General features: G+C 45.1%; 1 protein-coding gene across 1 annotated transcript in view; it reads right to left on the reverse strand.

The window, feature by feature from the left end:
* NitFhit (NFT-1 protein) overlaps positions 1–26,066 on the reverse strand; it is a 170,758-nt gene that overhangs the window by 2,171 nt on the left and 142,521 nt on the right. The window contains exons 11-12 of the mRNA XM_068363713.1: positions 12,214–12,386; positions 10,020–10,179 (exon numbers count right to left, since the gene is read on the reverse strand). Of these exons, the coding sequence (XP_068219814.1) occupies positions 10,020–10,179; positions 12,214–12,386 (333 nt within the window). The remainder of the gene's footprint in view (positions 1–10,019; positions 10,180–12,213; positions 12,387–26,066) is intronic.

Below are 26,066 nucleotides of genomic sequence, written 5' to 3' on the forward strand. Positions count from 1 at the left end.
AGGAAGGTCACAGCATCAGTGGAGGGAGAGACACTTCCTATGGCCAAGGGTAGCGCTGCTTCTCTAGGGGGAAGCAACAGAGTCCTAAGAACAGCATAGTTATCTGAGGGTCAAAGTGCCACCACTCTTACTCTACCAATCCCTGGAGGAGACCGATCGCACAGAGTCAGAGTGACGGGAACGAGCCAACAGGGTAAGACAACGAGGCTTTTTTGCCTTTATGGATGAACTAGAAAGAGAAGAGTCCCTCTTGGTGTTCTTCTGCCGCCTACCAAACCGCAGCCACTGAGAGAGAAGCCACTCCCTACGCACATTACAAGGATACTCCTGTGTACAGGAGTAACCCTTGCATGCAGGATATAAGCCATGAGGTTCTGTCTCCACAGCTGACATATTGGTGCCGCACCGGTGCCCTTCAATGTCAGGACAAACCTTCACGTTACAATCTCCCTGAAAGAAATTGAAACAGGAAAGTTTTTAAAGTTAAGGCCAGTTTGTATTTAATCATTGGAACTAGTAAATGGGTTGACGGGAAAGAACAGCAGCACGTCCGTTACCCACCAAAACAAAATAAAAAGTGGCGTCATGTTACTAATGCGAGTGTGAGCGGGGTGGCCAGTCCACCCACCCCGCTATCTAGTGGTGGGGTGGGCAGTTATACCTCAAAAAGTTTTATGTCTGTTTTCAGATTTTGTCAAAATATGTATTCATAGTAAGAGCTCAAGGTTTGTACAGTTATGAAAAATGCAATTGTTTCGACACAAATACAAACTCTTTTGCTCTTTACAGTGGATATTATTTCGGCAAATGTTGAAAACTATCTAAAAGACTTTTTAGTGAGGTATAACTAACCGATGCTAGTTAGCCAGGATAAACTACAGTAGTCACCCCGCTCACACATTAACTGGTTGAGTTACGTTTCTTTTTATTTTGGCTTGGAAAAGATTGGACGTTCCTGCCCGTCACTCCCGTTAACCTTTGTTAATAACCTGGGTTATCCTTTTCAGAGTAAAAATGTTGTCTTGTGGAGATGTGTGGAAGGGCACCGATGAGATACCTACTGTACATGTCCGCTGTAGACATGGAATCGCACAACCTCTAACCTTCCTGGAAAGGCCATTTGAGCTCCCAAGAATCTCCATGTAATTTGTGTAGGGAGTGGCCATCCTCCCAGTGGCAGAGATTTGCTAGATGACAAAAGAAGTTTAAGCGGGACTCTTCTCATTCTGATTCATCCTCGAAGGGGAAGAAGCCCCGACTTCCTTCTTCATCGGCTTGATCTTGCCATTCCGACTCTGCTCGACTGGTTTCCTCTGGGAACCATTCGAATAAGAGTGGTGGCCCTTTGACCCCGGAAAACCTTACGGAGAAGGCTCCGTCGCTTCCATTAGCGAAGTGGCGTTGCCCTCGAATATAAAGAAGTTAGTGTTTTTCTTCTGACGCTTTGTGGCAGTTGTGGCCTACCTAAGAATTTCGGGTTCCCACTCTAAGGATCGGTTTGTTGAGGCTCTGGAGGCAGGGACAAAGGGGGAGTGCACACCTGGCCCCAAGGGGATGACTTCGGTCTTCCCTTTAGTGATTCCGAAGGCCGTAGGCCTAAGGAACCTCCCGTGTCTTTGCCAGCAGTAGTCTCAACACATTCTTCTCTTGATCAAGCTACTTCGATAGTGAGGCAAGAGAAGTTGTTGACAAGTACCCCTCAGGGTTTCCCGTCAGAGGATAACTTCAGGTGAACACAGTAACTGGCCATTGCCAGCTTTCGCTAGTTAATTTCAAAGCCTGCCTTCAGCCTGAGTCTTCTCAGCAAGCTGAGGGTATACAAAGTTTGCTTCCACTGTCAGCTGATGTTCACCCATCACGCCCACGAGTTTGACGCCCTTCTTCTATTTGGTCGCCGACCAGAGGTTTTCACAAGTCAGTATGAGACTCCTCCCTGCCGCCTTCATGCTCTTCAGACTTTAGATTGTTAGAGCGAGATGATGAAGGGGTTCGGCGGCTGTTTACAGCTCTTATCCCTTGCCGCCGTGTCAGACGTTTTCCGTTCTGGTAGGCCTACTTCTCCAGGAGTAGCGCCTAAGGTTTTTACTAATAGGGTTATACCTTCTTTTCTATGGTCACGTCAGCGTCTAGTTTGTCTCACTACGAGCCAACTGACACAAATTCTCGCCTCTCTGGAGAGCACGCCCATCCACCTACTCTTAACGAGGTGTATGGGTGAACTCCTCTGCCTCGCAGAAGTTTTAACTCGTCAGCACTCTATTCACTAGTCCAGAGTAGTGAGTTTGTTAAATAATACTCTGCCCCTCGTAAACCTTCAGGTTCGATGATTCCCCTAGTAAGCCACATGCAACCATGTGGTCACACAACACTTTACCCGAGTACTCTCAAACAGGTAGCCAGCAGTTACACTTGCCGACCTATCGTTGGTCACCTTGCCAGCATTCGGCTTGACAGAGGTCTCCCTGTCAATGCTTTCCACGCCAGCGTTCCCCTTACCAGTTGTCTCGCTGGCCAGTGCTCATCTCGCTAGCATTCAACTCACCAACCCTCTCCTCGACAGTGTTCGATTTGCCAGTGATCGCCTAGACAACGGTCGCCTTCATAGCGATCTCCTCAACTACAATTGTCTCAGTAACATTCACCACGCCAGCGCGTGCCGCTCACGCGTTCGCCTCGCCAATGTTCACCCTAGCAAAAACGTTCTCCCTGCCAACAGTGTTTGCCTTGTCAATGGTATCCTAGTTATTTGATGACACAACCGGGCAATGAACAGCAGGCAACTAGAGCGAACAAAGCTAAGGAGGGAAATACACCAGTTGAATGCAGCATTCCAGTCAGCTGTCCTACACCATTCTTTGAGACACCTCTGAAGGCAAAGAAAGTTCTTAAGAAGATTCCTACGGAAGCTCAACCCTTTGCAAAGGAAAACTGGTTTGCAAACCTCGTAACTGTGGTAAGACAGGAATTCGCAAAGGTGACTCGTGAGCATCCGACAGCTCCTCCAGGCACTCCCGTGATTCCTCTTGAGGTCTCAAGATCTTCCAGATTGCTAAGCCCTCTAGACCCACTGTGTAACAGCACTCCGGCGAAACAGAGGCCCCTACAATGGACATCTCACCGCAGCTCTCCTAAGAAGGACATCAGACTGCAACACAGCCTAGAGATCTTCCTGATCAACCTGTGGAGGAAGAGGAGATGTCATCTATCAACATTGCCTGCAGGCGACCCCCTATTCATAAGGATGAGCCCAGGCTCAAGATCTCCAAGGAAAACCTCATTTACTGACTCTAAATGGCTATCTCCGATAGAGCTGGACCAACCAGCACCTTTGGAGTCTACACAGACACCAGTACCACCTCTTGCAGCTCCAGAAGTCCAGCAGCTAAAGAAAACAACTCAGACAAAAGCTCTGTCTCTACTTGAGGATTTTGTCAGCCAACCAAGGGAAAGGAAGGATCTCAAGATCATTCTAAAAATCTGGTGCTCAGGGGTAGAGCCGTCAACTATTTCGGCCGGTCCTCCTGTCTCCAAGTCAACAGCTACAAGACCAAAAGATGCAGCCTACCCCCCAGGTGTCGTTCTGGGGCTAGCCATTCCGTTGAAGAACCAAGGGAAAGGAAGGATCTCAAGATCCTTCTAAAAATCTGGTGCTCAGGGGCAGAGCCGTCAACTATTTCGGCCGGTCCTCCTGTCTCCAAGTCAACAGCTACAAGACCAAAAGATGCAGCTTACCCCCCAGGTGTCGTTCTGGGGCTAGCCATTCCGTTGAAGAACCAGAGCCCCCCCATCCCTAGCTCCTAAGGATGTGAGTTCAGATGCGGAAGACCCTTTCGACGATGGATCGGAACACTCAGGAGGTATGTTACCATTTCCTGCCAGCCCTAAGATTTTCTCCTTGGAGCAGAAAGATTTGGAGCAGTTCTTAATCCAGATGCCTGCGTATATCAGGAAGATAAGCTCCTTGGAGTAAACTAGATCAAGTTCCCACTGAGGGAAAGGACACTGTTCTTAACCTTCTGTATGAAACTCCTCTCTCCACGAAGATTAAGGTAACCTTTCCTTGGTCTAGAGGGATCAAGGGTGCAAAGAAGAGGGCTGCTCAGGTGGCAGGAACTTCACAGTCTATACGTTCAGTTAATTCTTCTCATTTACTGCCCCCTCCATATGAGTGACACAGGAAGTACAGTACTACGAGATATCAGGAAAATCCATCACTGCTACCTCTGGATCTGTTAATACTGGGGCTAACCCAGAACATGCCATTGGACAAGCTGGCATCTTTACCAGCGACGTTCTTGGCTGCTGACTCTGTAAACATGGAGTGGGTTGCAAGGTGCTCTTTGCAGACAGCTTCATGGTTGAACTTTTGGATGGTGGGATACCTCTTCAAGAACAAAGATTTTTCCTCCGACCAGAAGAAGAAGGCTATGTTAGCATTCCTCCTTTCAGGCACCAGGACAGTGGAATTCCTCACCCACAATGTTCTCAACTAATGGGTCAATTAGATTTTGAGGAGACAGGACTCCATCCCCTTAAAATTAAAGAAGCAGGCACCTAGGAGAGAAGAAGTGAAGCTTAGCAACTCCTCAATAACCTCCCTCTTCAATATAGAGGACATCGAGGCTGTAGCAAAAGGATGGGAGAAGGCAAGCCATGACTCTTCTCCATAGCGCAATGACATCGTACCAGTGCTCCTCGGCACTGCAGCCGAAGAAGTCATTAGCAGTACCACGACAGGGGCAGAAAAACTCTCAATCCCCAAGACAACTTGCATCTAGGAAGCAAGGACCTAAGCGGGGTTTTCGCTCCCAAGGTTCGAGAGGGAGAGGTGGCAGACGAGGTCGCCTCTGCTAAGGGGGTATTGCTCTGACCAGCCCACTGGTGAGAGGGTGCCTGAAAAGATTTCTCTCTCTCTCTCTCTCTAACCCGCAATCCAGCAACAATGAGCACCTATACAATGGGATCAGCAAAGGAACCGGTTCTTTGGGCCGAGGTGGACCATTGCTGGTGTTTATAATGATTAGTGCATGATATCTCTCTCTCTCTCTCTCTCTCTCTCTCTCTCTAACCCGCAATCCCACAACAATGAGCACCTATGCAATGGGATCAGCAAAGGAACAGGTTCTTCGGGCCGAGGTGGACCATTGCTGGTGTTTATAATGATTGGTGCATGATCACTAGTATGCCAATCATCTAATGTTCTCCAATCAAAATCGAGAAGGCAATTAAAGCTTGCGATTGATAGGTTAAAGCATGACAATGCACCTTCCTGGACATGAAAGTATGTGGGCTTTCCTGTATTAAGAAGTCTGACATCCTCATTTTCTTTTGATGATATAACATCACCCCACAAAGGATGTCTACCATTCAAATCTCCAAGTAAAAGAAAAGGTTGAGGGAGTTACTGAATTGCCTCTACTAAATTATCATACAAAATGTTATCATTTGGAGGCAAGCATGGAGAGCAAATTCTATATTTTCTCACTATATCAATTTGTACAACCTTTGCCTGCAGAGGTGTACGAAAAGACAAAGATATTTGGGGAATATCTCGACATGTGTATATGAGACTTCCGCCATGGCTCCCTACTCGGTGATCATATGGTGTCCTGTAATTAATATATTTGCGATGACAAGGAGTGTTATGATCAGGTTTGCTCTCTTGTAGACATATAATTAAGGGAGAGTGCTCATGAATGAGGAGCTTAAGTTCTTCATATATGGCCCTTCAACACAACAATTCCATTGCAAAATGGAGGAAAAAACTATGATTTATTTTTTGGAGGACACTGAATGAAGCCTTATCATTATCATTTTTTGTTTTTTGTCTAACACTGTTTCCCGGTGGTTTTATTCGAAAGGGTCTTCATAGATTGGCTTTTGCCTTTGATCTTATTTTTGTCCTTTTTTTCTAATTGTTGAGGGGGATGGTGAACCTCAACTTGAATTTCTGATTTATTTAAAATGTCTTCTGGTTGATCAGAAACATCATACTTATTTGACGTCATAACTCTGTTTCTTATGGAAGGGGGCGAGAGAGATGGAGGTCTCTCTCTTTTCCGATTAATAGATGGTGAGCTACCAGGGTTTTGCACCTTCTCCACTACAAGTGCACTTGGTAACTTGGTTTCAAGTGGAACCTCCATCAAATCAGGCAATGACATGGTCATCAATGGTGTCTGGGGTTCCCCATCTGATCCAAAGGTGTGGGAAACATTAGGTTTACTAATTAATTTTTTGAGGGGGGAAGAGGTAATAATAATGAAAGAAAAAAATGGAAAAAATTAGTATAAGGGAAAGAAAACTATGACTGTAAAGAAGACCCCATTAACCTTTCATGGAATTAATTTCACCGCCAATGACACCTGCGAGAGGTGCTTCCCAAATGTCCACTCCCTGCCCTACCACAAAGGGATGGTACCACTATGATTAGAGTGGCTCAAGTGTATGCAAAACCTGCCAGATGGGACTGAGAGCATTACAAGAATACAATCATCCCCACTTTAATCATAGTGGCAGGCAAACCAGACAGAATGCCAAGAGTCCTATCTCTATGAAACTGGGTAACCCCTGGAATTCGAACGCCAACTTTTTTGTTCGAGAATAGTGCCGCATGCCAGTATAGAAATACTGACACTCCTAGGTGTCCAAACATTAAAGGGTAGTTGGCAAGACCATCACATCTCCCACAATTAATGTTGAAAAAAAAATTCCGATACCAGATACAATGTCCCCTAAAATAATTCTTGACTGAAATGAGTAAGAGAGTTTTGACAGTAAGGTTGGAGACAGTTAATAAATATGAAGTAGAATGAAGCAATGATAAGTAATAGAAATAGGATGAGAGAAATTTAGAGACAAAGGGAGAACAAAAAAATTCCCCAGTTCAAGAGCCCTCTTGCCCATCACCAAGCTTCAGCATGGAAATGATATGCCATGCTGAAGCTTAATGACTTCATCAAAGTATTCTCTCATTAAGAGGGTCAACAAGGAGGTATTTTTCCACAGCCCCTCTGCTGTCTAGTAGTGGAAATGTTGAGATGGAAAGAGGAATGTTCTGCCAGACAAACTGAGCAGGAAGACTCAGATAGTTGCCTCCAAGTGAGCTTTGAATTATTAGATTGCCAAAAATTCCTGATTTTATGGGGTTCCCCGACAATCAACTGCTTTGCAACGTCCCTCAACTGGAAACTTACGGTATACTGCTCACCAGTATCGTATCCCCAGGCCATCTGGCAGGATGCCTTCCAACATACGTGGGGCAAGTTGGACGTTTATATGTTTGCCCCTTTTTGCCTTGTAAGACAACTCATAAACAATGTAATTGCATTGCAAGATCTGTCGATGACCTTCATTGCTCCGATGTAGCAGCATGCAGAATGGTTCCCAGACCATTGCTCTGATGAGGCAGCATGCAGAATGGTTCCCAGACCTTCAACATCTGCTCACAGAAGCTCCGAGAGAGCAATCACTTCTTCCCAAGCTACTCAGACAACCACACACAAGAATATTCCACAAAGCCACACCAAGAAGTTATGCAGCATCTCCTCTCAAAGAGAGGCTTTTTGCAACCAGTTGCAAAAACAATGTCAGGATACTTCCGAGACTCTTAAACCACCGTTTAACAGGCGAAATGGAGTTTCTTTTATACCTCAGAGAGGAAAAGCTCTGTTCGATTTCGGTGGTAAAAGGCTATCGCTTATCCTTTAGATTGAAAGGAGTTAACATTTCCTTCTCGATGGAATTGTCTCTCCCCATATGGAGCTTTGAGTGCTCCTGCCCTCAGTCGGAAGTCAGACCTCCTCCTTGGAATGTAGTAGGTGTACTACGAGCCCATATTGTCAGTTGTCAGATTGTGATTTAACACTCAAGACTGTTCTTTTATTTTAGCCCTGGTCTCTGCAAAGAGAATCAACGAGCTACATGGTCTATCATACGACATTACCCATTCAAGATGGAGGCAAGAGACACACTGCTTTGTCTTTGAGTTTATTGCTAAGACTTAAAATCCGGCTATAGCAGATCCTAGCTTCGGGCCCTTCTGGATTGAGAGTCTACATTTTGTAACAAACTATCCAGATCAGCTGTTATTATGCCTTATTAGGGTACTGAGGTCTTATCTCAAAGGAACCACAGAAGTTTGCCCACAAACTAAGAGACTTTTCGTCAGCACGGTCAGGGTCAAGAGGAAAATAACATGCAATACTATCTCCTGAATTAGGCAAGTGACAGAGAAAGATCTTGTTCCAGACTCTAATCCTCAGACTCGAAGACCAAGAGCTCATGACGTCAAGGGTATAAGCACATCCCAGGTGTTCAAAAAGAACTACTTTGTGGCGCAGGTATTACAAGCGGGTATGTGGAAGCGTCAAACGACCATCACAGCCCACTACCTGTAAGACATAACTCACAGGAACCTAGACATGTTCACTTTAGATCATATGGTGGCTGAGCAAAACGTGGTCAACCAACACCTCAGCTTCCTTGTAGGAAAAGTAGCAGTTGGTTGAGGCCAGATGTTACCCGTTATAAGACTAGAATGAATGTGCGAGTCACTGGCATTTTCGTCTTTCATTCTCCCCTCTCTTGGGGTTAAGCAACTGATGAACTCTGCAAGCTGACCTCCTCTAACTGTAGATGGTTATCATCATCCCTTGTGCAACCTGATACTGTATATGCATATATATTTTTTTTAACCTGCTATCCCTGCGAGGTGAAATCAGGCAATATCTAGATTAAGTTGGCCATGGCCTGTGTGGTAGTGTCCCTGACTGGTAACTGCCAGACTGGGATTAAAGTCCTGCTTGAACTCAATAGTAACTTTGGTTGCTGCAACCTCACCATCTTTGTGAGCTAAGGATGAAGGGTTTGGGGGTGCCTATAGGTTTATCTGCTGAGTGATCAGCAGCCATTCCCTGGACCTCCTTGGTCCTAGCTTGGGTGAAGAGGGGGCTTGGGTGCTGATGGTAGGTATAAAGAGTCAGTCTCTAGGGCAATGTCCTGCTTGATAGGGCAATGCCACTGTCCCTTGCCTCTGACATTCATGAGTGGCCTTTAAATCTTTAAAGTGTGAAGTGTACCTCCAAATATTACCTTACCTGGTTAAGTCACATTGCTGAGTTCTCCCACATTCACTTGCTTGCCCAGGACATTAAATTTCTCTTATATTCTGGAAAATAGTGATGTGACAGGGTGTATCTATTAATCTCGTGCAAAGCACAAATTAACACCCCAGAACAAGAACCAGCCAGTTGGTTTTAGGACTTCCACTCACCTAAGGGAGGGTCTTCACTGTGAAGAGTGAAAGGTTTGTATTCGTGTCAAAACAAATGACAAATTTGGAAATTATTTGTATTTTTCCTAACCATACAGACCTTGAATTCTTTACACATACCTGACATGTCATCACCTAACCTCCAGGGAAAGTCCTGCCTGCAGTTTAAAAAGTGACAAAGTGACGTAACTCAACCGGTGAGTGTGTGAGCAGGGCAACTAGTCTACCACCGCTAACCTCCTGCTAACTAGAAGCGGGTTCTTATACCTCACTAAAAAGTCTTTAGGCAAGTTTTCAGTAATCGCTGAAATAATATCCACTGTAAAGAGTTCAAGGTTTATATAGTTAGAAAAATTAAAACTATTTCCAAATTTGTTTATATAGGTAGAAACAAAAATTATTTCCAAATTTGTCATATTACTTTCAAATTTGTCATTTTAACCTCTTACAATGAATTTTATCTGGGGAGTAACCAGGCAAGGAAAAGATAAAAGGCATAAAGGGAAAATAGTTTTATATGCATTGATAATTTATATATTCAGAGCTAAAAATATGAATGCAGTTTCATATAGTTCATCTTTATAAAGTACTTGAAAGAAAATGTAAACCTTTGAAGTTATGGTACAATATATGTACTGTAGTTGATTTTGTATAACGGAAGAAATCGAGATTATATGATCAGCCTACCTCAATAAAACTATCATGAAAAGAAAAGTAAAATCCAAAATTCAAAGACTTCATTCACCTTTAAAAATCAAATTCCTTAATTTCTCCACAAGTAAGAGAGACTGATCTGATTCTGGCCAATCACTTGATGTCACTGCAAAGCTTTCAACAGTACTGTAGATATCATCATTGCAGGGTAAATCTCCCTCAACTCTTGGTATTATGTGTACTTGAGGATACTGAAATAGGAAACTAGAATGAATGTGTTGAATAACTGGTGGTGAAATTAATTAAAGTTAACATGTACTGTACAATATATAACAATTTGTAACCATAATAGATACTCATAAAAGATATGGTAAATACATTTTGTTTCCATTCAAGAGACTTGATGTGACTATAATTAATGCTTGGAAAAACCTGAATTAGTATTAAATTATTGAGTAAAAGAACCCTAGTAGTCTTTGCTAATATTGTAATAACTATTAATCAAAAGCATAATCATACCACTGAATGAAGATTTGGTGCTTACCTAATTCCTACTTTTACATTACTCCTAATTTCTTTTTTGTATGTAAGAAAAAAAACTGACATAGATAAGGACTGTATAAGGTTAGTAATGGTATTTTGTAAAGGCCTTTACCAACAAGCTGATCCTAAATACAAGTCTTTATATGCATCCATTTGTGAAACAGAAATGACTTTATAATATTTTGTTACAAAATAAATATATTCGTGATTGTTTATTCTTTCAATATTATCTGCAGTTTTTCTCTACTACCTACTAAATTACATTATAGGAAAATCTTGGATAACTTTGCTCAAATTCAAATGAGAAAGATTTTGTCCTTGGTATACTGGATTTGTTATTTAGTGATCAACAAGATTAGGACATAAACATAAAAAGATGTTTTGCAGTTAATGTGGAATTGCACTGACATCACATGGAACTAGTTAATGTAATGAAAGATGCTACAGTCCAGAAACGGCAAGCCAATTTAGAAAAGATATACCAAGACTTTGCTGTTACCAATAATATTCAACAGGAGAACACATTCACATTGAACAAAGCCACAGGTGCTGTAGAGGGGTAGTGTCATCAGTGCACCTCACACACTGCACTTTAGACATTAATAAATCTTCAGAGCATCCATTACAGCCCAGACTTCAACCACAATTCAACTTACTACTAAACTTCCATTCCACTTTCTATATATTTGTCCAACCTATTTATTTTTCAATGACCCTTGCCCAGAATTAGCTATTCTAATACCTTTCAAGCGGGAGTTTTTTAACCTTGAAATAACAAACAACCACTATGCCCCATTCACTGCAACAACAGATCTCCCTGCATCATCCAACACTGATCTGTTGTATAGTACTTTCAAGCAAAAGATCACGGTAACACATGCCTTTCGTGTCTCAATATTTCATTCAACCCCATCATTATGGTATTTGGTTTGTTTCTTATCAAGTGTTCCTGGATATCTTAGATATGTTTTTTTTTTAAATGTGAGTAAATGGTATTTTTTTGCATGTAAAAGTAAACAGTGAAATTTAGCAAATAGTTGTGCTGAATGTACAGTTCCTACTGAAGCTAGAATGATGGAGTTTTTAAATGTAAAGATAAAATAATGAAGGATTGAAATTCTAAGTGTAGAAAAGTGAAGGTTAGCAGAGTCCACCATCTTTATCCAAAGATTCACCAACCACATATTCACTTATTGATGGTTGGCCAATTGGTACCAATCTAAAACATAATACACATAAATTCACTTATACTGTAAACACTAAAAAAGAAATAATTAACAAAGAAAAGAATAAGAAAGAGACTTCCATAGATCGAGATTATAATCCATTTTCCCCCTAGAGTTAAAAGAAAAATCCCCCACAGGAACTTCTAATCAAGCACTGAACTAGTAGCAAGTTACTCTTCTATCATCTAGGTTTTAATTTACCCCCACAACCTATTCATGTTAACTCTTATTTTTCTCCTTTTGAAAACACTTTCATGCTATTTCACTGGTCTTTTTAATTTCTCTTTACTATCCCCAATCAATATTGTATTATCGACAAGCATCAAATATAAGAGGTATTCAACTCTACTCAAAATTCCTTTATTAGGTTTATAATAGATCAAGAAAAATACACAGATATACCATACACAACAATCCATACAATATTTGTTATAACAATTTGCAATAATTAGCAGTTCAAAATTACTTTTTTATATTGATATACATAAAAGACTTAAACATTTATAATCATATTACCTGACAACTGCTGGCTTGAAGCGACTCAAGAATTATTACAGTTGAGGAATTTGTGTTTTGAATTTGCTCAATATTCTTCTGTATTAGCTGAACGTGCAGGAACAAATCAGTTAGGACATCCGCAGGCACCTCTCTCAAAGAAGAATAGTTTTGTAACGTAGTCACACATATATCTAATATGTTAAGGAATCACAAATTGAGTGGTATGATAAATATGATAAATTTGTAAATAATATGACAAATTTGGAATAAATTAGTATTTTTTCTAACAATACAAACCTGCAGCTATTTATAGGGGATATTACTTTCAGCAAAGCAGAAAGACGAGCCATAAGACTTTAAGTAAGGGTTAACCATCCACCAGCTAGTTAGCGAGGGGGGGGGAGATTAGTTTGCTACCCTGCTCACTCGCACATCTGGGTTGAGTAACCACTTTGCATGGAGGTAGGACTTCTAAGGGGATAGGTGTAGGTGGGCAAATTTGTATAAATAGCTACGAGTTTGTATCATTAGAAAAAAAAAAAAAATTACCGTAGGCCTACTTCCAGATTTGTCATTTGTTCTGTCACTAATACAAACCAACGATATTTATAGGGGATGACTTACGCCTTAGGAGGGTGGAAGTCCACACCAATCTAGCTTATTGGCATCTGACCTGGGGATTTCTCTGTACGTGCTCTGCACGTGACTGGTAGGAATCCTTATACCTCTCTAAATACTGTGCTGCATGGTCAATGGCCTACACAAGCTGTGGGCTTGTTATATTAGCACTGTGACTGGCTCCGAGTCATCGGACTCTTCTGAGGGTGCTATGGACATAACCCAATCCCACCTTTCCAGGGGCTATGGGGATGTAACAAGTACATCTACCTATACTGTACCAGGTTACACAAGGGAAATGGGTCTAAATGCAGACAGCAGAAAACAGCTTTGTAGGTTACCATAGGTGCTGTTACTCCACAGGGTGGAAGATGAAAGAAAGAAAGAGCCAGTCATTCTTTGCCCTTCATCCCAGACTTAACCACGGTTAAACACTGCCCTCCTTCACCTGCTACTTGTCTATTAAGGAGCTTGAGGTTTTTAAACCATTTATTGTGTAGCCACCACAGGATCCATGGAGAATGTCTCGATATTCCTGTAGGTCACGTCTAGCAGGAAGTGGGCGGTGAAGGTCACTTGACGCTTCTACATGCCCACTGACAAGGCTTGCATCATAGAGTATTCTTATAAAACACTAGAGCGTATTCCTGCCCCTAATGTTATGAGCTCTAGGTCTCTTCTAGGAGGATAAGGATAAGGATTCGATGCTTGGTCCATGACCTTGCGAATCCAAGTCGAGAACGTGATCTGGGTGATCCTTCTCTTGACTTTACCCAAGATGACGAAGAGTGCTGATTAGGGTTTCTCTACCAGGATTCCGGCCACTTTCTGAGGGTTAAACAATCCCAGGATTTTTCTCTTTGTCCTGGGATTTCCCGGGACTAACTATTGGATATTGAAATTGAATGGTCTTCCTTTTAGTAGTAGTATTAGCTGTAGTAGTAGAAGTACTAGTACCGGTAGTAGTAGTAGTTGCTATTGATTATTATGCTCTCTATATATATATATATATATATATATATATATATATATATATATATATATATATATATATATACATATATATATATATATATATATATATATATATATATATATACATATATATATATATATATATATATATATATACATATATATATATATATATATATATATATACATATATATATATATATGTATATATATATATATATATATATATATATATATATATATATATATATATAACGGATTTTGAGCGAAGCGAAAAATCTATTTTTGGGTAAGATAGCCATGTCGTCCTGATGGAAGTTCCTTAAAGGCAGCTTCCTAGGGTATATTACAACTACGGCGATATTCCCAGAGAATTTACCTTCAGGTACCCAGAATTCTAACTCCTGGAGCGAGTATCCCTAAAAAAAACCTTAGGGATATCGTAAATATCAGTGGACGTATTCTTGACACGCCTCATAGCAATCTATACCCCGAATAGAGTTAACACTTCGTAGGGGTCAAATGGCAAGAAAACGAAAACGATAAGAAAGGGGGGAGCTGTTCGTAAGGCATCTCTCCTCCCCGTTTCGAAAGCGTGCCCTGCGCCGCTTGCGGCGCCATCTGTATTCCTTGTAGCGATACACGAGGTGCTACAGATACTGTATGTAGGGAGGGGTCCTACAACCCTTTTCACTTTTTTTTTTTTTTTTTTTGAAAAGGAACAGGGCGGGTCCATCAGGACGACATGGCTATCTTACCCAAAAATATATTTTTCGCTTCGCTCAAAATCCGTTTTTTGGGCTCAAGCCATGTCGTCCTGATGGAAGTATACCAGAGCATTACTGTATCTGTGGATTCTCAATACGTGCCGTACTCCTCAGGAATGTTTCTTAGTCAACTCGACTGAAAGACCTAAGATGTTACCGTTATACATCTTTTCACTAATCATAAGCCATGAAAGCGCTTCCTGCCCCCTACAGGGAGGAGTCCTACTAGACTCTAGAAACGATCGAAGAGTACATATACCTATGTATGAATCACTCGCCAGCCAGTACAATATAGTGGTCTCACTCTATATGAAGTAAAGCCTAGTCTTACGGGACTACAGCATCCAAGGGAAAAATCCCGACCAGCACCCTGGTCGAAGTAAAATTAGACAAAAGGTTATATCTGCGTAGGATTAAACTTGCTGCCACCACCGTCCTCAGAGAGGGGTGGAGTCCTTTATGCTAAGGAAAGTATAAACCAGTGCAACAAGGCTTTGCATTAAGGAATAGGCTATTATAGATATCCCCGATTAATATACATAGGCTAAATGCTCAACAAATAACATGAAATCAATATAGGTGAAGGAGACGCAAGGTTCCCGAGAACAAGTTTATTGAGTAACAATAAATAGACATGGTCACCATAATTATGTACATATGAAAGGTGGATGACCAACAATTTACACAAGTACCGTAGTGCATGGATGGATGGTTATCTGAAAGAAAACAAATATGTCACTTGCCACATACCCAGGTATCAAAGTTAACGTCCATGTTACTACTTTGCTGACAATAGCGTTAGCAAACGCTTGGCACACCTGTCTGTACTTGTGCTACCATCACCATAACGCTGGAACAGTCACTGTGGGCTCTCAGAGCCTTCACTACTAGTTATATCAAGGCATATAACTAACCACTCACCCAAGAATCAAAGTCCCAAATGATTCCACTGTTCCTCGCAGAGTTAAACAGCAGGGTTAACGACGCAACCAACTGCTACCACAGACCTCTTTAGCTGCTCCACTTGCTTAGCATAGTGGCGAAAGAATACCCTGGAAGACTTCCAGCCAGTGTATGAACGAAGGTGTTCAAAATCCATGAAGTTAAAGAAGTTTAAGGATGAAGCAACTTTCCTCGGATCATGACCTGCGGGTGAACTGTCAGGATCCGCTCTGCGAATAAAATATGTAATTTTCGCCCTAAGCTGATTTAAAGATAAATTCGAGCCCGATGTTTCTCCTCTGAATAGTTGGCCCCCATGGAAGTCTGAAGTTCTACGAAGATAGACCTTTAGGAATTCTACGGGACATAGAGATGCATCTTCTTTCAGAGGGCAGATTCTCCAGGGACCCCACCTGTTGGTGGGCAACTCGTTCTTAGCGAGAAACGTAGGGTCCGGAAACAGGTTCAGTTCTCCCCCATCCAGGAACTGAACTCGGCCCTCCTCTCTCGAGAGGGCCACAATCTCACTAACTCTGGCCCCAGAAGCAAGGGCAAAAAGGAAGATCACTTTTTGAGTCAGGTCCTTCAATGCACATTCCTCATTATCCAGTAATGAGGCAAAAGGAAGGACTTTGTCTAACGACCACGAAATAGGCTTTGGAGGAGCTGATGGTCTAAGCCTAGCACAGGCCTTCGGGATCTTATTAAACATCTCGTTAGCGAGGTCTACCTGGAAGGCATATAGAATGGGTCTTGTCAGAGCTGACTTACATGTAGAAATTGTGTTAGCCGCCAGCCCCTGTCCGTGGAGGTGAATGAAGAAGGATAGGCAGAACTCTGTAGAGATCTCTTGTGGGTTCTTGTCTTTGACAAAGGCTACCCATTTCTTCCATGCAGATTCGTACTGCCTCCTAGTAGACTTACACTTGTATTCTTCCAGGAAGTCGATGCTATCTTTTGAGATTCCGAACCGTTTCTTCACCGCTAGGGAGAGAAAATCATGAGCTGCAGGGTTCGGGTTTTCTGTAATGAAGCGTAGACAGTCGACTTCTGGACTTGCTGGGACAGAACTGGGTCCGGGAGTGATAGAAACTTCAGTCGTAGTTCCAGAGCTAGAGGGAACCATACACTGTTCGGCCACTTGTGGGCCACTATTGCTGCTACTCCCTTGAAGGATCTCAGTTTGTTGAGGACCCTCAACATCAGATTGTGAGGGGGAAACAGGTAGATCCTGGACCATCTGTTCCAATCGAGGGACATCGCATCTACTGCTTCCGCCAAGGGGTCCACGTATGGGGACACATATTTCGGCAGCTTCTTGTTGTCCTTCGTCGCGAAGAGGTCTATCTGCAGTTCTGGGACTTGTCTCAAGATGAAGGAGAATGATCCTGCGTCTAGGGACCATTCTGACTCTATCGGAGCAACCCTGGATAGAGCGTCCGCGGTCACATTCCGGACTCCTTGAAGGTGAACTGCTGACAGGTGCCACTTCTTCTTCTCCGCCAGTCGGAATATGGCTAACATTACCTGGTTGAGAGGTGGGGATCTCGATCCCCGCCGATTCAGACATTTCACTACCACCTCGCTGTCCAGTACCAACCTTACATGGATCGAGTGACGTGGGGATACTTTCTTCAGGGTAAGAAGCACTGCCATAGCTTCTAGAAAGTTTATGTGAAAAGTCCCAAATAGCTTGGACCAGGTCCCTTGCACTTTTTTCCGATGGGAGTGACCCCCCCACCCTACCTTTGAGGCGTCTGTGTGGATTGTCACTGACGGGGGGGATGGCTGAAGAGGTAGAGACCTCTTTAGACGACTGGCTTGAGACCACGGTCTGAGAAGAGAACGTAGTCGAAGTGGGACCGGTCTCTTCAAGTCCCTTCGCTCTTTCGATGCAAAGGTTCTCCATACTCCCGCTGCATCTTTTAGCTGTGCTCTTAGCACTGGGTCTGTTACTGATGCAAACTGAAGAGAGCCCAAAACCCTCTCCTGTTCGCGTCTTGATATCCTCTCGGAACCTAGAAGTCTCCTGACAGACCCCGCTATTTCCTTCCTCTTTGACATCGGAATGGAAAAACGGTGTGACACTAGATCCCAGTGAATTCCCAACCACTGGAACCTCTGAGCTGGAGAAAGACGAGACTTCTTTCTGTTGATCATGAAACCTAGATATTCCAGGAACTGAATCACTTGTAGGGAAGCTTGCAGGCATTCTGCTCTGGATGCTGCCCACACCAACCAATCGTCCAGGTAGGCTACTACTTGGAACCCTTTTAGGCGTAACTGTTTGAGCGCTGCGCTCGCAAGCTTCGTAAAGATCCTTGGGGCTATGTTTAGCCCGAAGGGCATCGCTCTGAAAGCATAAAGTTTTTGTTGTAGCTTGAATCCTAGGTAGGGGGAGAGACGGCGACTTATTGGAACGTGCCAATATGCGTCTGACAAATCGATGGAGACGGTATATGCCCTCTTGGGCAGTAAGGCCCTTATGTGTTGTAACGTTAACATCTTGAACTTGTGGTTCACTATGAACTTGTTGAGTGGTGACAAGTCCAGAATGACTCTGAGTTTCCCCGAGTCTTTCTTGGGAACACAAAACAGCCTCCCTTGAAACTTGATGGACTTTACCCTCCGGATCACCTTTTTCTCCAACAGATCTTGGATGTACTCCTCCAAAACGGGGGTGGAGTGTTGGAAAAATTGAGGGCACTGGGGCGGAGTACTGTACCAACTCCAACCCAGTCCATTTTTGAGAAGGCTGTGGGCCCAGGGATCGAAGGTCCAGCGATCCCGGAAATACTGAAGTCTCCCACCTACCGGCGACACTTCACTTTGACTGTCCTGCAGTCTTGCCTCCCTGGCCGCGACCACCTCTGAATCCTCGTCCCCTAGAGGGGCGTCTTGCCGAACCTCTGGCTGCCCCTCTGGGTCTTGCACGAAACGTGGTTGATTGTCCCTCGAACACGGGATTGAATGCCGGGGAAGCTGATGACATGGCTTGGGGTACCCATTGGAAGGTGGTCGGGGTCTGGGCTACCAGTTGTGGTACCGGAGGCAAAGCTGGCTGCTGCTGCTGCTGTCTCTGTGGTTTGAAAGGCTTGGCTGGACGGGAGGAAAACCTTGATTTCTTCGCCTTTCCTTTCGGCTGAGGGCCCTCATCCGGAGAAGACTTCCTCTTAAGGGACAGGCCCCACTTCAGGAGAAGATTGCGGTTCTCAGTGGCTGCCTTGTCCACGACCTCTTTGACCACGTCCATGGGAAAGAGATCTTTACCCCAGATGCTGGATGAAATGAGCCTCTTGGGTTCATGCCTCACTGTGGCCGAGGCGAACACAAACTCCCTACAGGCCCTCCTTGCTTTAACAAAGCAATAGAGGTCCTTAGTCACCGTGGCCAGATGGATCTTGGCCATTACCATGAACATCTCCGGCATCTTGGGGTCGCTAGCCATCGTCTCCATGTTGGTCTGGAGAGACATCGAGGCTGCCAGGCGCTCCTTACTGTCCAATTCCCTCCGTAGGAGGAATTCCGACAACTTGGGAAGGTTTTCGCCGAACTGCTGACCAGCAATGTCGGCGTCCAACTTCCCAACCGAGAAAGTGAGGTGCACCTCCTTCCAGTCCTTATTGTCCAGCGGCAATGCCAACGAAAGAGGTTTGCATTCCTCCAGAAATGGACATGGCTTGCCAGCTTCAACCGCCTTCAAGACGGCCGCGAACCCCTTTTGCATAAAGGGGAAGGCCCTAGCCGGGAAGGATACGAAGGAGGGGTGCTTCTTACTCAAAGCGGCAACTTTAGAGTTTGAGAACCCCCTCTCCTTCAATGCAGCTGATAAAGTGGCTTGAGCCTTGGAGTGATCCAGGATAATCACCTCCTTTGGTTCCGTCTCCTCCTTCGAGGCCGGCTCCTTCTTCAAACGGACATAACAGTCCGGGTAGGCCCCTCTACTGGGCCAGAATTCCACCTCCTCAAGGGGAATTGATCCCAGTTTCTCTGACATGACGATCTTCCCAATCGTCATCGGCATGTGCTCGGCATATCTCCACGGGTTGGCATCCGAGCACAGAGGAAGGTCCTTCACGTTGAGCTTCTTTGGAGGTCCACGTGATGCTGTGATCTTCTGCATCTGGAGCTCCAAAGTAGCGGCCTTCTGATTATTCTCCCTCTGCATCTGTTGGATCATACCAACGATGGAAGAGAGAGCCTGTCCTAGCTCTGCTGGAAGAGCGGACGAGGTAGAGGGGATAGGTTCAGGGACCTGAACCGGCACGTCTGAAGATACGGGAACCTCTTCCTCCACGGCAATAGGATCTCGATCCTCCTCCTCGCCTTCTGCGAGGAGATCCTGTTCCGCACGATCGGACAAGTCAGACATCTTGTCGTCCAACTGGATGTCCTGCATAGCATCAGCGACATCCTCCTCCACTGGGATCTGGACGAGAGGGATCTCCGGCTGGGGAACAACAGCATCAGCGGAAGCCTTGGGAAAAAGATATGCCATCATCTTCTCATTAGGAAGATAAGGTCCAGTGGTGTTTTTCTGAAAACCCCTTACCCATAAGCGAAGCTTCTCCCTCGCTGCATCTCTTGACTCCGCCGACCTAGGGGATTCAAAAGCCTCTGATAGCAGGTTAGTACATACAGCACATACCTGCGGATCCCAGTAACGATGGTCATCATTGGAGGCTGCGCAAGCAGCGTGCCTCCTACACGAGACATGTCCGCAAAAGTTCTTACTACGGACATTGCAGAAGACACTATCACACTTCGGATGCTCCTCCTGTAAAAGAAGAAAGATTTCCATGAATATCAAGTGAATTTCAATTCACATGTAACAAATGAGTATTCACCAAGAATAAGGGAAAGACACCTACTTGTGAAACCCACACAAACACCTGTGGAAGCCCACCAGCCAAAGTCACATAGTTAGTCTTTACTAGAATAACCAGAGAGCATATTTCCAAAGGGAATTAGGTGTAGCTCACACCTAAGGTAAAATTTTTACCATTCCGGCCAGGGATGAAAAGAATTCTCTTTTATCCTTGTAAGGCGACACCAAGTGAATGCACAAGTAACACAAGTAAGATAGAGGGCCCTCATCCGGAGAAGACTTCCTCTTAAGGGACAGGCCCCACTTCAGGAGAAGATTGCGGTTCTCAGTGGCTGCCTTGTCCACGACCTCTTTGACCACGTCCATGGGAAAGAGATCTTTACCCCAGATGCTGGATGAAATGAGCCTCTTGGGTTCATGCCTCACTGTGGCCGAGGCGAACACAAACTCCCTACAGGCCCTCCTTGCTTTAACAAAGCAATAGAGGTCCTTAGTCACCGTGGCCAGATGGATCTTGGCCATTACCATGAACATCTCCGGCATCTTGGGGTCGCTAGCCATCGTCTCCATGTTGGTCTGGAGAGACATCGAGGCTGCCAGGCGCTCCTTACTGTCCAATTCCCTCCGTAGGAGGAATTCCGACAACTTGGGAAGGTTTTCGCCGAACTGCTGACCAGCAATGTCGGCGTCCAACTTCCCAACCGAGAAAGTGAGGTGCACCTCCTTCCAGTCCTTATTGTCCAGCGGCAATGCCAACGAAAGAGGTTTGCATTCCTCCAGAAATGGACATGGCTTGCCAGCTTCAACCGCCTTCAAGACGGCCGCGAACCCCTTTTGCATAAAGGGGAAGGCCCTAGCCGGGAAGGATACGAAGGAGGGGTGCTTCTTACTCAAAGCGGCAACTTTAGAGTTTGAGAACCCCCTCTCCTTCAATGCAGCTGATAAAGTGGCTTGAGCCTTGGAGTGATCCAGGATAATCACCTCCTTTGGTTCCGTCTCCTCCTTCGAGGCCGGCTCCTTCTTCAAACGGACATAACAGTCCGGGTAGGCCCCTCTACTGGGCCAGAATTCCACCTCCTCAAGGGGAATTGATCCCAGTTTCTCTGACATGACGATCTTCCCAATCGTCATCGGCATGTGCTCGGCATATCTCCACGGGTTGGCATCCGAGCACAGAGGAAGGTCCTTCACGTTGAGCTTCTTTGGAGGTCCACGTGATGCTGTGATCTTCTGCATCTGGAGCTCCAAAGTAGCGGCCTTCTGATTATTCTCCCTCTGCATCTGTTGGATCATACCAACGATGGAAGAGAGAGCCTGTCCTAGCTCTGCTGGAAGAGCGGACGAGGTAGAGGGGATAGGTTCAGGGACCTGAACCGGCACGTCTGAAGATACGGGAACCTCTTCCTCCACGGCAATAGGATCTCGATCCTCCTCCTCGCCTTCTGCGAGGAGATCCTGTTCCGCACGATCGGACAAGTCAGACATCTTGTCGTCCAACTGGATGTCCTGCATAGCATCAGCGACATCCTCCTCCACTGGGATCTGGACGAGAGGGATCTCCGGCTGGGGAACAACAGCATCAGCGGAAGCCTTGGGAAAAAGATATGCCATCATCTTCTCATTAGGAAGATAAGGTCCAGTGGTGTTTTTCTGAAAACCCCTTACCCATAAGCGAAGCTTCTCCCTCGCTGCATCTCTTGACTCCGCCGACCTAGGGGATTCAAAAGCCTCTGATAGCAGGTTAGTACATACAGCACATACCTGCGGATCCCAGTAACGATGGTCATCATTGGAGGCTGCGCAAGCAGCGTGCCTCCTACACGAGACATGTCCGCAAAAGTTCTTACTACGGACATTGCAGAAGACACTATCACACTTCGGATGCTCCTCCTGTAAAAGAAGAAAGATTTCCATGAATATCAAGTGAATTTCAATTCACATGTAACAAATGAGTATTCACCAAGAATAAGGGAAAGACACCTACTTGTGAAACCCACACAAACACCTGTGGAAGCCCACCAGCCAAAGTCACATAGTTAGTCTTTACTAGAATAACCAGAGAGCATATTTCCAAAGGGAATTAGGTGTAGCTCACACCTAAGGTAAAATTTTTACCATTCCGGCCAGGGATGAAAAGAATTCTCTTTTATCCTTGTAAGGCGACACCAAGTGAATGCACAAGTAACACAAGTAAGATAGAAAAGACAGTGTTGTAACCTACTATATCATGGACTCCCTTGGTTGAATACACCACCAAAGAAAGGACTGATACAGTACCTGAGGGTGGTGTGCCGGCCGGCCATTGCCGGTCAGCACCCCCCCCCCCCGATTTTCGAAAGGTAGATCTCAAGTACACAACAACAGATCACCCTTATTGGGGAGAACTCCAGATCCCATGCCTGAACCGGCCGGCAGTGGTTGCCGGTCCGCAGCCACCCGGTTTGCATTGCATTGCCGGCCATCATTCTTAGTGGCCGGCTAACCGGGCAGTGTAGCAGGCCGGCCGGCAGCAGTAAGCAAACCTTGCCGGCTGGCCTCCACACCAGGCAGCGCTCGGCTGCCGGCCCCACTGTAGTGGCCGGCAGATGAGCAAGAGACCGGCCGGCAAAGGTATATAACCATCGCCGACCGACAGCAAGAGAACTGGAGAACACCCCTCCCCACCGACGGCCGGCCTGTAGGCCGGCAGACGGCAAGGACAACACATACGAAGACAACAGAATGAATGCCGGGCTAAGAGGCTATGAGTCTCTGTGCCCGGCACCCAAAAGAGTGCCGAAAGGAAGGGAAGACACTAAGTCAGGCTTCCTAACCGCTGCTTACTGAATCTACAGATGGCAGCGATGGAGGGACCAAGAAAGGACCGGGCAGCACTCGAAGGAAGGGTCTCTGCCGGTCGGCACACTCTGCCGGCCGACAGGAGACCACGTCAGTTCCCCATCCTAACCTAGGCTAGGTACGGATGCGGACGACTGACACAAAGGAACGGAAAATAGAAGGGAAGGACAGAGGGTCCTATCCAACCTTGCCTTGGTTAAGGGTCATTCCCCACTAAGACAGCTCATCTCAGCCAGAGAAAGACCCGAGGGGGAGGCCGGCACTACTGGCTGCCTCCCTAAAACCACGGCAAGGAAGGAATTGCTATTCCAGAAAAGAGAACATATCCCGAATCCGGAACGGCAAGAGGACAAGTCTGAGGGGTCACCGAGCGAAGGGAACACTACTGGAACCCAACAAGGTGGACCAAGGGGGATAAACCCCGTATGCCCGTGTCAGTCAGCAAGGGAGACTCTGCCCCATGCCAGACCAACCCGGACTCAGACTAAACACTGTTGTACTGTCCCCCTCTGAACCAATTCAGATGGAACGGGAAGGTACAGTACTACTCCAGCATAGATATATTTGAAAATTAATTCAAACAAACCACTAGAGTTAAGCCTAGGGCTTAAACAGAGGGAAAGGGTTTGCCCCTTCCCCGAAGAGAAGGGAGCAAACGGGGAAACAGAACGGATTTTGAGCGAAGCGAAAAATCTATTTTTGGGTGAGATAGCCATGGCGTCCTGATGGAAGGATCCTTTTTGGTAGCTTCCTTGGGTAATCACTACTAGGATTTTCCCAGAGAATTAAACCACAGGTTATCACAGAATTCTAACTTCTGGAGCGAGTATCCTAAGGGTTTCCCCTTAAGACATCGTGTATCAACAGGGGACACGCATGTATTAACGTGCCACATAGCTATCTGCACCCCATATAGAGTTAACGCTTCAATATGGCGGACAGGGAGAGGCTGGGAGCTGAGCCGCAGCCAATCTAGATGTGGCGATATCGGTACTCGCGATGTAAACAGACGGACGCCATTGCTTTTGATGACGTCACGTCCGTCCTCATTCCGAAAGTCTGGAGCTCGCTCATCACCATGATACAGCGGCGCAGGGCGGGACCTGATAACAGACAGGGTGGGTCCATCAGGACGCCATGGCTATCTCACCCAAAAATAGATTTTTCGCTTCGCTCAAAATCCGTTTTTTGGGCTCAAGCCATGGCGTCCTGATGGAAGAGTACCAGAGAATTAGTGTATCGTGGTAGACTTTTTCCCCTTTATAAGTGAGTGCTAAAACATTGAGCCGAAAGCATAGTGGTCTATACTAGAGCTACCGCGAGGCAGTTGCCTTCCTGCCCCCCTGGCATGGAAGTCCCCACGGGCTATGCTGAGATCAAAGTGGTCATGGGAAGGCTATTCATATAGGCTGAAGGAACAATGAGATCCATAAGATAAGTCAGAGCGATTTGGTATTCGCGTCGAAACAAACTTGAAGAAGTGGTGGTTGTACACTTCGTGCATGGAGTTGACTCATCTTCATAATTGAGTAAGTATTCGCTAAGGAAACTTACTTGCTCTATATAAATAAATGCCCGGGGTAAATCCTGGCATTTTCCTTAACCAAGAATAAAGGGTAATAAAACTATGACAATTAGTATATTTCATAGTAAGAAAGGAGCAAGGGAGACGCACAAGTAATAAAATAGACATTTTATTATATAATTGCAGGTAAATCAATACATGTCATGCAATAAATAGTAAAAAACATTTACATTGATAAAAATGTACATAGTCATAAAGGCGTGCTCTTGAGTCTGAAAGGGAAGAATCAAGTATTAGTAGGCACTCGTTCTACGGAACGTTAGTCTTTATGTAACACACGTCATGCACGTGGCATGTAGCACTCATGTGGTAATCTACTATGACATTTCACCTGAGGTAAGAACAGTTAAAGAAAACACAAGGTGGTTTCTGCTTCACTACGTATCACTTGAGGGTCAACATAGGCACCCGACGAGTTAGAGTCCCTAATAACTCACTGTTCTAAGCAGAGTTCGGAGCAGGTTTCATAACACTACCTGCGGCTACCACAAAATGTTTCACTTCGTGCACTTGTTTCGCATAATGTTTAAAGAAAACACGCGAGGATTTCCAGCCTGTATAGTTCTTGAGGCTTTCGAAATCCATACTCTGAAAGAAATTCAGAGACGAAGCGACTTTCCTAGGATCATGACCAGCGGGTGTACTGTCTGGATCCGCTCTGCGAATGAAGTAGGTGATTTTTGCTCTCAATTGTTTCAGTGACAGGTCGCTGCCCGATGTTTCTCCTTTGAAGAGTTGGCCTCCACCAAAGTTTGAAGTTCTATGAAGATAGACCTTAAGGCTCTCTACTGGACATAGAGAGGCATCTTCCTTCAAGGGGCATATCCTCCACGGGCCCCATCGTTTGGTAGGTAATTCGTTCTTTGCGAGAAACGTCGGATCAGGGAAGAGGGAGAGGTCTCCTGAATCGTTGAAAACGATATGTCCCTCTTCTCTAGATAGTGCCACTATTTCGCTGACTCGGGCTCCCGAAGCTAGAGCGAAGAGAAATATAACTTTCTGAGTCAGGTCCTTAAGAGGGCACGAATCATTGTCCAAGTTGGAGGCGAAGTGGAGAACTTTGTCTAGAGACCAAGTGATTGGTCTCGGAGGGGGTGCCGGTCGTAAACGGGCACAGGCCTTCGGTAGTTTGTTGAAGATGTCGCTAGACAGATCTATTTGGAAGGCGTATGACAAAGGTCTAGTCAAGGCCGATTTGCAAGTAGAAATCGTGTTGGCTGCCAAGCCTTGTCCATGAAGGTGAATGAAGAAGGACATGCAAAAATCTATGGTGATTTTCGAGGGGTTCTTTGCCTTGACGAAGGAGACCCATTTCCTC

This window comes from Palaemon carinicauda, chromosome 40 (genome assembly GCF_036898095.1).
Source record: "Palaemon carinicauda isolate YSFRI2023 chromosome 40, ASM3689809v2, whole genome shotgun sequence".
Classification (NCBI taxonomy): Eukaryota; Metazoa; Arthropoda; class Malacostraca; order Decapoda; family Palaemonidae; genus Palaemon; species Palaemon carinicauda.